Source organism: Tachyglossus aculeatus, chromosome 2, assembly GCF_015852505.1.
Source record: "Tachyglossus aculeatus isolate mTacAcu1 chromosome 2, mTacAcu1.pri, whole genome shotgun sequence".
Classification (NCBI taxonomy): domain Eukaryota; kingdom Metazoa; phylum Chordata; class Mammalia; order Monotremata; family Tachyglossidae; genus Tachyglossus; species Tachyglossus aculeatus.
Window position 1 is genome coordinate 73,404,736 of NC_052067.1, and position 13,967 is coordinate 73,418,702.

The 13,967-nt window shown below is 40.7% G+C and overlaps 1 protein-coding gene across 3 annotated transcripts in view; it reads right to left on the reverse strand.

The window, feature by feature from the left end:
• The window catches only part of UTRN (utrophin), a 583,736-nt gene that overhangs the window by 363,872 nt on the left and 205,897 nt on the right, over positions 1-13,967 (reverse strand). For all 3 annotated transcript variants that reach the window (XM_038766673.1, XM_038766663.1, XM_038766681.1), the window contains 3 exons: positions 12,964-13,134; positions 9,106-9,267; positions 7,808-7,945 (listed from right to left, as the gene is read on the reverse strand). In XM_038766673.1, coding sequence (XP_038622601.1) covers positions 7,808-7,945; positions 9,106-9,267; positions 12,964-13,134 — 471 coding nt within the window. The remainder of the gene's footprint in view (positions 1-7,807; positions 7,946-9,105; positions 9,268-12,963; positions 13,135-13,967) is intronic.

Sequence of the window (13,967 nt, forward strand, 5' to 3'; positions counted from 1 at the left end):
ACCCGAAGATCTTCATGTAGAGAGATCTATCTAGATATATAGCAGGGATCGTCTCTGTTGCTGAATTATACTTTCCAAGTGCTTAGTTCAGTGCTCTGCACACAGTAAGCACTCAATACGACTAAATGAATGAATGAATCTATGTAATACATTTATATCTCTCTCTCCATATGAAAGATCTGTCTGATTATGTTGTACCCACCCCAGTGCTTCTCGGTTAGGCACATTTAGTATTTGTAAAGTGCTTACTATGTGCTAAGCACCATGGCCACATGGATAGAGTATGGACCTGCGAATCAGAGGAGCAGGGTTCCAATCCCAGCTCCACCACTTATAATAACAATAACTATGGTATTTGTTTAAGTGCTTACTATGTGCCAAACACTGTTCTAAGTGCTGGGGTAGGTACAAGGTAATCAGGTTGCGCCATGTGGAATTCACAGTCTTAATCCCCATTTTACAGATGAAGTAACTGAGGCACAAAGAAATTAAGTGGCTTGCCCAAGGTCACAGAGCAGACAAGTGGCCCAGCCAAAATTAGAACCCAAGTCCTTTGACCCCAAGTCCATGTTCTTTCCACTGACCCACACTATCTGGAATGTGACTTTGGACAAGTCACTTCACTTCTCTGTGCCTCAATTACCTCATCTGTAAAATGGGTATTAAGACTGTTAGCCCCTTGTGGGACAGGGCCTGTATCCAACCTGAGTAGCTTATATCTACCCCAGTGTTTAGTGCAGTGCCTGGTACTTTCCCATCACTACAGACGGCCCCACCGTCCCTCCTGTCTCAAAACCTCAACCTTGGTGTTATCCTTGATTCCTCTCAACACACATATTCAAGTGCTTAGTACAGTGCTCTGCACACAGTAAGTGCTCAATAAATACGATTGAATGAATATTCAATCCATCACTAAAACCTGCCAGTTCCACCTTCACAATATCGTTAAAATCTGTCCTTTCTTCAACAGCCAAACTACCACATTAATCTAAGCAGTTTCCCTATCCCACCTTGATTCTACCCTACCCTGTCAGCCTCCTTGCTGACCTCCCTGCCTCCTGTCTCTCCCCACTCCAGTCTATATTTCACTCTGTGCCCAGATCATTTTTGTATAAAAATGTTTAGTACAAGTTTCCCCACTCCTCAAGAATCTGCAGTGGGTGTCCATCCACCTCTGCATCATGCAGAAACTACAAACCATCAGCTTTTAAGCACTCAATCATCTTGTGCCCTCCTACCTCACCTCACTAGTATCCTACTACAACCCAGCCCACACACTTCAACCCTCTAATGCCAACCTACTCAGTTCACCTCAGTCTCTTCATATGTACAACTTTAGGTGGATTCTATGGAAAGGCAAGAAATGCTATGTTCAAACAGAACTTAAATCATAATTCCCAGTTTCATCATTCACGGTATTCTCCCAGGCATGGCAAGGTATGACTGAATGCTGAGTGTTAGAGGTACCGAGTCCCTACCGCTGAACCATGCAGCCTTCCCCACGTCATCCTGTGGGTCTCAATCTGACCTGCCTTGCACCAGTGTGGCCAGAATAATTCAAGCAGCACCAGTGAGCTGAGCATAGAAATCCCTAGCAGTTACTTTGTCTATTAGAGTTGCTGAATTCTGAGCCATGTGGATTCAAAATAATGCTCTTCTAAGCAAACTACTTTATTGTTCTTTTTGTTTTCATTTCTTGCATTGTCCTTCTACTCTTTCTTTATGTTGTTTTTCCCCTTCTCTTATTTTATCTTTCCTTTATTTTATCGTTATGTGTCTGCCACCATTCCCCATGCTCCACTTTGTTCTTAGACTTTAAGTTCCACGAGGGCCAGGGACAGTCTAATTCATTCCCTTGTGTTCTTCCCCAGAGGTTAATACAGTACTTTGCACACAGTAAATAAATGCTGCTGCTACTGCTGCTATTACTACTCCTACCATTACTACTACAGGGTACTACTAGTACTATTTTTATATTGATTGCATTTAGAAAATAATCCTTTGCAAGATTATCCTAGGTGGAAAACTAATAAATAAATGCAGAATATGGATGTAAAGCCAAATGCTGTACAAGGGTAAAGGCTGAAGCACTGCCATGTTAAAAAATAAACTACATTCCCTTTATGGTTTGTTGAAATGTTAATGCTCCATATTTATGAATGAAGCAAACCAAACTGAAATGCCACACCCTTTGGATTATACGGGTTTGCTGAGAGAAGATGTTGGAACACTCAGCAATTTCGGACCACAAGAGTATCAAAATGGTCAAAATGATAAAGATTAATTTTAATTATGAAGCTCTAAAATCAATCCAGAACCAAACACCTAGTCCCTGCCCAGGCCCTGCATGGCTGTAGTAAAACATATATTAAATACTTAAATATCTTGGCAGCGTTTAATAAAAAGGAAAATAAAATCTCAAATTTAGTGAAATGTTAGTAAAAAAAAGATACGTTATGCTAAATCTATTGAAGATTCTGGTTCAGAAAATACTTAAAACAGAAATAGCAGAAATGGAAGTAAAGGCATGGGAACATAGCTGGAGAAACACCTGAATCTACCAGAATTGAAATGACTTGCCAATAACGTATTTAGGGCCTCCAGGATTAAAAATAATAATAACAATAATAATAATAATAACAACAATAATAATATTGTATTTCAGTGCTTACTATGTGCCCAACACTGTACTAAGAACTGGAGAGGATACAAAGCAAATTGGGTTGGACACAGTCCCTGTCCCACATGGGGCTCACAGTCTCAATCCACATTTTACAGATGAGGTAACTGAGGCACAGAAAAGTGAAGTGACTTGCGCAAGGTCATACAGCAGACAAGTCGTGGAGACAGGATTAGAAACCATGACCTGTGCTCTATCCACTACACCAGGCTTTTTTCATTCCCACCAGGAAAGAGACAGAAAATTATTTTTTATGAGTTGTGAGAATCTCTCTCCTTGTTTTGACAGCCTCTACCACAATAGATAATATCTACCTTATACTAGTCATCATCATCATCATCAATCGTATTTATTGAGCGCTTACTATGTGCAGAGCACTATACTAAGCGCTTGGGAAGTACAAATTGGCAACATATAGAGACAGTCCCTACCCAACAGTGGGCTCACAGTCTAAAAGGGGGAGACAGAGAACAAAACCAAACATACTAACAAAATAAAATTAATAGAATAGATATGTACAAGTAGAATAAATAAATAAATAGAGTAATAAATATGTACAAACATATATACATATATACAGGTGCTGTGGGGAAGGGAAGGAGGTAAAATGGGGGGGATGTAGAGGGGGACGAGGGGGAGAGGAAGGAAGGGGCTCAGTCTGGGAAGGCCTCCTGGAGGAGGTGAGCTCTCAGCAGGGCCTTGAAGGGAGGAAGAGAGCTAGCTTGGTGGATGGGCAGAGGGAGGGCATTCCAGGCCCAGGGGATGACGTGGGCCGGGGGGTCGATGGCGGGACAGGCGAGAACGAGGTACGGTGAGGAGATTAGCGGCGGAGGAGCGGAGGGTGCGGGCTGGGCTGTAGAAGGAGAGAAGGGAGGTGAGGCAGGAGGGGGCGAGGTGATGGACAGCCTTGAAGCCCAGAGTGAGGAGTTTCTGCCTGATGCGCAGATTGACTGGTAGCCACTGGAGATTTTAATCTCACTCCTCTCCCTCTACAACCCAGCCCACACATTTCACACCTCTAATACCCTCTAGAATGGAAGCTCATTGTGGGCAGGGTATGTGTCTACCTATTGTTGTATTGTACTCTCCCTAGCTCTTAGTACAGTGTTCTGCACACAGTAAGTGCTCAACAAATTTGACAATGAATGAACGAACTTATTCACTGTGCCTTGCTCTGGACTCTCCTACCTACGATTCCAAAGCTCATGCCTTATCTTCTAACTGGAACTCCCTTCCCCTTCCACCAGACAAACTTCTATTCTCTCCATCTTCAAAGCCCTACTAAAATCTCACCTCCTCCAGGAGGCCCTTCCTTACTGATCTCTTTTCTCCCCACCTTCCTGGTTCCCACTCGGCTCCCCGCAGCTGCGTCAGACTACCTCATCATCTATGCACTTAAGCCCTCTCTACGCACTTATACACACATCTGCACATATAGGGAAGCAGCATGGTCTACAGGATAGACCATGAGCCTGGGAGGCAGAGCCTAGAATCCCGGCTCTACCACATGTCTGCTGTGTGACCATGGGCAAGTCATTTAACTTCTCTGTGCCTTACTTACCTCATCCATAAAATGGGCATTAAGACTGTGAGTCCCATGAAGACATGGACTATGTCCGACCTGATTACCTTGTATATACCTCAGAGCTTAGAAAAGTGCCTGGCACATTGTAAGCGCTTAAAAAATACTATAAAAAAAAAGTCACAACCTCTCTGAGACTCACTTTCTTCATTTGTAAAGCGTGGTTAAGATAGACTGGGAGTCCCATGTGGGAAATGGAAGGTGTTCGAACTCATAACCCTGAATCCACATTTGCCCTCAGCACATAGCAGTCACTTAAGAAACTGCAGCATAATAATAATAATAATGCTTGTGCATGAAGCTCTATTTCAAGTTAAAATTTTTAAAAATTACATAATAAGTAGGGTATGTTTAAACTGCAATTGGCAAATCAGGTGCAATATATTCTTGTTAATAATAACATATTAAAAGAATGTATTTAAAAGGGTTAATGTTTATAAATTTCTCTATCATATAACTCAAAATCTTTTTCCCATCCTAAGTCTTTTTTCCATAGGTTAACAATAATGGCTCATGCAATGCAGGCTATGAATCTGACCAACTAACGCACAATCTGACATTCAAGTAGGCTTCTGGCCTGGAAACTTTTATTCAGTTGAGGCCCTAGAAATGAGAAGATATGGTGCATTTGGAAAGCATTAGGCAGAAACAATGATTATTTATAGGATGAGATATGAATTCTAGCATTTTATCCTATTGAAAAGCAGACATTTCAACTTAACCAGAAAGAAAGGGTTAAGGAATTGGAGTTTGGTTTTTTTTAACAGGAAGAAAGGGTGGAGAGGGAGGGAGGGAGGAAGGAAGGAAGGAAGGAAGGAAGGAAGGAAGGGGACAGGTAGCTGTTTTTCAGGCATATGATGGATTATGACAGGTGGCAATGAAAGACTCTTGCCCATTTCAAATAGAGGCAGGAATGGAAGAAACTGTCTTAAATTGCAGCAGTTGCAACTTAGACTAGATACTAGAAAGAATTTCTTAGCAAATAGGGTTGGGAAAGCCTGAAACACATTACTGAGAAAATGGAAATTTCTAAGACTACAGTAGACAAGTGGTTTTCTTGGATGGGGAAAGGAAATGGTGGGGGGGGGCTGTGGTGGGGGAGGGACAGGGAGAGGGAGAGAGAGAGAGATTTCCTTCATTATCTCAAGATGATGCCACTGAAAGCAATTATCACCTGTGGATTACAGTGGGACCAACCAACATTTCCTTCCACCCTAGCCACACATGAAATTTATTAGCACACTACTTCTTGAATAGTGGAACAAAACTCTGAACAATCTCCCAAATTCTCTCCTACCCCTATAATTTCATGACTAGCTCTGTCTGCTCCATTCACATTACTTTCTGGTCTACCTGTAGTTTCTGAACATCAGCTCCTTCCGGAAACCGGATAGACAATCTTCACTTTCACTTGGCCAGCTCACCAACCTACAAAGTTCCTCTTTATCCTTGGAGAAAGGATGTAAAGAGTCTAGCACTTTCCTGTCCAGAATTGACTTCGTTTCCAGGGACCACAGGTGTGAAAGAATGCAGAGGGAAATGAGGGGAAGGAATTTAAATTCAAAGGAGAGTCTATCAGCTATTCTATTACCTACTGCTCTAAAGCTCACCTTCACACAGAACCTCTCAGTGTCAGCACTCCCACCTTCTACCCCTTGCTTACTACCTTCCCACTCCAGAACTTTTCTCCCCCTTCAAATCCAAGAGAGAATAATTCTTCCCATCTTCAAAGCCCTTTTGAAGTCCCTCCTTCGCTAGAAGGCATCCACCAACTATTTTTTCTTTCCTACAAGCTAAATCCCCACACTGAACCCACAATACTTATGTAAATATCCTTATGGCCTATTATTTCCCTGATCCCTAGTATGTATTTTGATGTCTGTCTCCCCCTACAGACTGTAAGATCTTTTATGGCAGGGATCACATCGACCAACTCTGTTGTATTATCTTTCCCAAGTGCTTATTACAGTGCTCTGCAAACATTACATGCTGAATAAATAACACTGATTGATACACACTGAACTACCACCACTACTTTTGAGGCACCTCCAGCTACATTCATGTAACACAATCACACATAGCATTTCTTTGTATAGATAGTTGTAGTAATAGTACTATGAAGCACTTACTGTGAGCAGAACACTCTACTAAGCACTGGGAGAGAATACACCATTGGGAAATAGACATGATCCCTGGCCCTCAGGGGCTCCAAATCTTCTATAGTCTACAATTTAAGCATCAATCTTCTATAACCTCATCTTTTCATTCTCTTTTCCACCCACTATCTAATTACTTTGTGTTTCTTTCCCCTGCTAGAATCACTGTTTACACGCTTGGATCTGTGCCCTTGAAACACTTGATATTTACCCCATCCTCGGCCCCACAGCACATAGATATACATATCTGTGATTTATTTTAAAGTCTGTCTCCCTATCTGGATTATACTGTCTGGATTATAAACTCCTTGTGGTCAGGTATCAAGTCTACTAAGTCCACTGTACTGTACTCTTCCAAGTACTTAATGCTTGCATAGTGTAAACACTCAATAATGCCATTGATTGATAATATCCTTGAGGGTCAGAATTATGTCTTTGAATTCTACGTGGTACAGTGCTCTGCACACAGTAGACACTAAATACTACCGGTTGACTGACTTATAGAAATACAAACTGCTTCATTAAATTTACTACTAAAGGTCTAATTCATGTATTACTGGTTAATACTACATACCAGGATTAGTGCATGTAATTTTAAACACATTTTTAGAAAATGATCCCTTAGTTGAACATTCCACCATGCTAATTAAATTAATCCTTTCTTACTACCCCACCAGAATAGGGGCTTGGTAATTACCATAACACTGTTGTATTAGTCATTAACTCGTAAATAGATCTACAAAGGGGAGAAGAAAAGGATTCCAAAAATCAATACTAGCACTTGCCTGTCCAGAATTGACTTCCTTTCCAGTGACCACAGGAGTGAAAGAATGCAGAGGGAAATGAGGTGAAGGAATTTAAACTCAAAGAAGAGTCTATTAGCTATTCTATTAGCTACTTCTCTAAAGCTCACCTTCTCACAGAACCTCTTGGTGTCAGCACTCCCACCTTCTACCTCTTGCTCACTACCTTCCCACTCCAGAACTTTTCTCCCCTTCTGACTCTGAAGAAAGTGATAAGAGTCCCACAGCTACATGACCAGCAGTTTGAAGCAATATGAATTCTAAAAAGGAAATAACATTGCCTCCAATTCTAAAGCAGACCAGCATTTATCCATGATTTAGGAGGGTTCAAATTACTATCTCTCCTAAAGGGAAACTGAAATGGAAAAACATATGATTGTATTTTCAATCCAAAATGAAACAAATCCTTGGAACTCTCCTGCACGTTTTAAATTCGAGTTTTCATATCTGGAGTTAGTAAAAACAATATGTCCTCATGGTCTCAGTGCTGTAGGACCACAGATGTGAAATGTCCTAACTCACAGCTGCTCCCAAACACCTGGTCAGTGTAACTAAACAACATTTCTGAAAACACTGCAATGAGTACCTTTATGTTGTTGTGTCTTGTCTGCAGAAGGAGCAACTGCAGACGAATTTTCTCCCTCTTGTTAGCCTCCATGGGCTGCTGAAGCATCTGCTCTCCTCTCTGGAGAACTTCCTCAATCTGAGCTTTCTCCTCATCCATCTGAAATATATAAGCAAAAGTTCATTCCAAAGAAAACACAGATTCATTTAGATGTCATATTTGCACATCAGTTATACTTTATTTTCAAATATGGAAAACGATGCCAGAGATCCTGGTAGATCTCACTAGCTAATTTCAACTCTGTGAGAAGCTATAATTTAGTCGCAGAAATACTTTTCGTAATAATTACTGAATTGTTATTTTTCACATTAACACCCAAAAAGCTAATCTAGGGGCCAACAGAAGACAATAATCATTATTAGAGTAACAATAACAATAATAATAATAATAATGTTAAGCAATTACTATATGCCAAGCATACTATGCGTCAAACACAGTTACATGATAATCAACAATCTCTGCCCTCCAGAGGGGCTAAAATTTAAGTAGGAGGAGTAAGCGCTCAATAAATATGATTGAATGAATGAATGAATGAATGAACAGGTATTGAAGCCCGATTATACAAATAAGAACACTGAAGCAGTTTGATCTCTCTTACAGTTGCCCTTGAGACTGTAAGCTCATTATGGGCTGAGAATGTGTCTACCAACTCTGTTATATTGTACTTTTCCAAGTGCTTGGTACAGTGCTCTCCACACAGTGAACACTCAATAAATACACTGAAGCACTTTAAGCAAGTAAAGTGAATAACCCAAGGTACCCAGCAGACAAATAGTAGACATGGGATTAGAATCCAGGTTCTCTGACTCCAGGCCAGTGCTCTTTCCACTATGCCATGCTGTTGTTTCAAAAGTACTTATTCATAGTTTATCTGGGGTACAGAGAGATGGTTCAGCCAATTTTAAGTCTTATTCTCACAAAAATTTCATTTGTATATATACTTTTTTATATTAGTGTATGAATTGACTTTAAAAAACACTAGATGTGTAAAAATAGAAGTGTTTTTTTAAAAGAGCACTAGCATTTTTGGGTAATTAGGGCACTGCTGAGTGGTCCTGCAGTACTCTATGCACCAGAATTCTAGGTATTCCATGAGTGGTATAAAAGAGCTAATTCTCCTCCTAAATGCCTTAGGTAAGTCCCTATTACCAACAAAAAGTAAGGAGAGGGAAAAAAAAAAAAAATCAAGCTCAAAGTTTACCTGGAAGAAAACAATAAATGAACAAAAGCTAAAAAACACACATCCTACTTGTTTGTACCTTTTCATCTTCATCACTGGATTCCAGATGCCTTTCCACAACCCTTAGCATATTTTGTAAGTCCCTTTCTAGTCTTTCCAGGTCTGCAGAAGGTAGAGTGACTTCATAGCATTCTGGCTTTACAAACATTTTATATGACAAAGGCTCTTGATTGATTAATATCTGTGCAAAGAGAACAAAAAGTGTCAAAGACACTATGGAGTGAAAAAGGCTAAAAATACATAGAATGATTCAAGGTGAGAAGAAACAGGCAAGTCCCTGGGCTTGGGCAACTCATATGAAAACATGTCTGCTTGCATGTAAGGAATAACCTTAATATTATAGTATTCAATCACCCTCCAACAGAGCAACTCTACAATTCCCTGATGCTCTTCGAGTTTTGATGATACCTTTTCCAAACCCCACCCAGGAGAAATGCTGTAGGATCTTGTAAAATTGGCATGGTTCCCCAAAATAGTGACGATGAAATAATCACATCAGCTGCGTGCCCAACATAATCCTTAGGGCACCACATGTGTTCTGTTGTTCAGTATTCAGGAGGGCTCTCAGAGGCCATCCTAGTGGTTTGAACAATAAAGCTAATCAATGCTGTTTGTCCAGTATTTATGTCAATCCACACATACCCTGGCTTCCTTCTCTGTCATTCCTGTTCTTTCTCCCCAGTCCTATTTGCTTGATCTCTGATCTCCTATTTACTTTTGTCTCCTCCTCTGGCTGCTCTTGGCTGCTCCACCTTTCCTGCTTCAATCCTGCTTCTAGATTAATTTAAAAAAAGCCCCTAAAATTGCAATATTTTGCAATTTCCTTTCCAACAGCCTTGCTCGTCGAGGGCAGGGGGAGGAAATGCTCACTTTCTGCTTATCTTGTCTATGTTGAGTAAGGTTGAGAAGGCAGGGACTACTTTCTATTTTAGACATATTGTGTGTATGTCTCTCTATGTATATAATATATATACATACACACACACACACACACACACACACACACACACACACATATACGTACACAATAGGACCATTGATATGATAAGGCTAATTGGGACAATTATCCTGGGCCCCTCAACTCCTAGTGAGTGGGACTGCAGATTTATGCTGCTGAATGGGGAAGAGGACAGAAGCAGATGCACATCTAATTCCAGGTCCCTGGCGCATCCTTGCTTTTCCACCCTTTCTGCCCTGCATAGATATTGCCCCTCCCACCAGAAGACACAAGACCCTTTAGTGAACAGAATCCAGAAATTCACTGCAGGGAAACTGCCCAGTTCTCCTGAGTCAGCTCCAGACTCGTGTGCAAAGCATTACACATTAGCATTACACATAAAGCATTAGCATTACACATAAATACGATTGATTACAGCCCTCTCTGCCAGAGGAGCGAAAAGATTCCAGCAGTGCACAATCAGGGCTGGGCATTGAGAGAGGCAGTGAGGCAGAACAAAGAGCAGCAGCAGAGGTAGAACTTCTATGAATCCACAACCCAACAACCAGGAACTCTCACACTCTGATTCCTCACAAATGGGCCCCTACATCCCACCTAAGGGCCACCCCTAAGCATAGTAACATGCCCTCATGTTCAATAGTAATGATAAGAAGAAGAAGAAGAATTGTGGTCTTGGTGGTGTGGGCAGGGAATGTATCTGTTTATTGTTGTACTGTACTCTCCCAAGCACTTAGTACATTGCTCTGCACACAGTAAGTGATCAATAAATGTGATTGAATGAATGAATGCTTGGTACATAGTAAGCACTTTAAAGATACAGAAGTGTGGCCTAGTGGATAAAGCATGGGCCTGGGATACAAGGACCTGGATTCTAGTCCCAGCTCCACCACTTGCTGGCTGTGGGACTTAGGGCAGGTCAATTAACTTCTCTGGGGCTCAGTTTCCTCAACTGCAAAATAGGGATTGGATACCCTGTCTCTCTCCTACTGAGGCTGTGAGCCCCATATGGGGCAGGGACTGTATGTAGCCTGAATACTTTCTACCTACCCGGGTACTTAGAAACAGTGCTTGACACATTGTAAGCGCTTAACAAATACCATAAAAAAATACAGTTAGATACAGATTATACAAATAAGACACAGTCCCTGTCCCACATAGGGCACACAGCCTAAGTGGGAAGGAGAACAGCTACTAAGTCTCCATTTTATGGATGATAAAACAGACACATAGAAATTACATGACTTGCCCAAGATCACCCAACAGGCAAGTAAGTGCACAGGTTTTAAGTCCCTATTATAAGGATGAGAAAACAGACACGGAGAAGTTAAGTGACTTGCCCAAGATCACCCAACAGGGAAGTACATGGCAAAGTTGGGATTAGTACTCTAACTCCCAGGCCTGTGCTCTTGATTCATTCAACTGTATTTATTGAGTGTTTACTGTGTACAGAGCACTGTACTAAGCACTTGGAAAGTACAATTCAGCAACAGAGACGATCCTTCCACTAGGCCACACCGCTTGTCTACATAATAAAAGTAAATGAAGATTGCAGCCCAAATCCTTTACCAACTAGATCCCTAGTAATTATAAAAGATTTAAGTAAAAACGCATTTACCAATGGTTATTTATTGAGCACTTACTGTGTAGACTGATTGGATTGAATGGGAAGTAAAGCAAAGCCAACTCTGGATAATCATGAATTGAGAATTTGGATAACAAATGCTCAGATGATTCAAAACCTTCATTTTAGCTATTTTCATCTCTCCTTCCATCACACCTATTATCAGAGCAGCTAAGTAGTCTAACCCTGTGCCTTCGCACACCCTGTGACAACAAGAAGTTGCCCAAATACAAGTCACAGTAGAAAGGAAAGGGAAAAGAATCAAGGTGAGCTAACATCAGATTATCAGCCTGCAGTTGAGTATAACTGAGAATTCACTGCAATTTGAACATCACACTCTCCTCCACTACATCTACATGGAGAATACATTCAACATAGACAGCCAGTAATACTGATTAATATTTTAAGTGGAAGGCATATGTAAGTGCTGTGACAAAGCAAAGATTTTTTTTTCTTTCCCCCAAAGTATAACTCTGGTTTACCCATCCCAGAAAAAGGGATAAATATTCCAAAATCACTCCAATGCAGGGCAACATCACTTCTTTCTCTCCTTATTATAAAGAAGCTTTTCTTCTATAAGAAAAAAATTGTGCACTCTAAAGGACTATAAAATATTAAATTTGTTGCATTAGCCTGTACTCTCTTACTGTTTTGAGTACTTCTTTCCTACCTACTGGAGAAAACTAACGCAAGATGGTGCTTCGTGGAGGCCCACCCATTGAATGGCTTAAGTTTATCTTCGGCCATGTCTCTATAACCATGTATACCACGGGGTCTCTTCAGATCATAATTTGTGGCTGAAATGATGGGCTATGGATAGTCCAGTCATAAATTATAGTCATGTGACTGCAAGATGCTGTGAAAAATACTCAAAACTCAAGCATTCCAATCAGCAATTATAGATTTGGGCAGAGCCTCTGATGAATTTGGGCATCTTTCCACGAACTCTGCTAGTTTGTTTATCCTCACTCTCCTCTCCCAGCCTCAACCTTAGTACAGTGCTCTGCACACAGCAAGCACTTAATAAATATGACTGAATGAACTTTATCCAACATATACAACCAACTCAATATATTTCCATACAAACTTTTAAATTGTGGTTAATAAATTATAAACTCCAATTTGTAAAATGCACAAGGTACACTGTAATAATACAATTAAAAGACAAAGCTTCATAAAATTGAGGTGAAATAGATGAGATAAGGATGTGCTGCTTACATAACCCTACATATAAGCAGTCTGAAAATGCATTTTCATATATGGATTCCATAATGGATGAGAGGAAAATAATTACTCACTTTAGCGCTTTTAATGTGTTGGGAAACCTTTTCAAAATTTCTATTCAGTTCAGCTAATTTAGGTTCAACAAGCTCACTGCATGCCACACCACGGCTGTTCATCAGGATAACGGCTTGGTCACGGACATTTTCCACTCGGAGACTTGCATCATCCAGCTCAGCTATCAAACGCTAGGAAAGGAAGAAAACAAAATTATCATGGGACCCAAAAAAAAAAAAAAAAAAGGTACTTTAATCCTGCCAAGAATTCCTCTGGTTTTAGCAGAGTTGGCAAACTTGAGCAAACAATTCATTACATAATTTCCTTACACATAGCCTTTCCAGCTCCAATGAGGACATAAAAAAGAAAACTAACCCCCCAGAAGAGTGCAGGGACTAAATCTTTATTCAATAAATCATATTTATTGAGGACTTCCTGTTTGTAGAGCACTGCACTAAACACTTAGGAAAGTACAATATAAGAGTTGATAAACACATTCCCTGCCCACAGCAAGCATAGGGACCAAGGGGAAAACAGATATTAATATTAATAAATTAAATTACGGATATGTACTATGGAGCTGCTATGGGGTTGAGGGAGGGGTGAGTAAAGAGTGCAAATCCTAGTGGAAAGGCGAAACAGAGGGGAAATGGAGAAGAGAAAATGAGGGCTTAGTCAGGAAAGGCCTCTCAGAGGAGATGTGTTTTTAATAAGCTTTGAAGGTGAGGAGAGTGATTGTCTGTCACATATGGAGAGTATTCCAGGGCAGAGGCAGGAAGTGGGCAAGAGGTCAGCGGCGAGATAGATAATAATAATGATGGCATTTATTAAGCACTTACTATGTGCAAAGCACTGTTCTAAGCACTGGGGAGGTTACAAGGTGATCAGGTTGTCCCACGTGGGGCTCACAGTCTTTATCCCCATTTTACAGATGAGGGAACTGAGGCCCAGAGAAGTTAAGTGACTTGCCTAAAGTCACAGAGCTGACAATTGGCGGAGCTGGGATTTGAACCCATGACCTCTG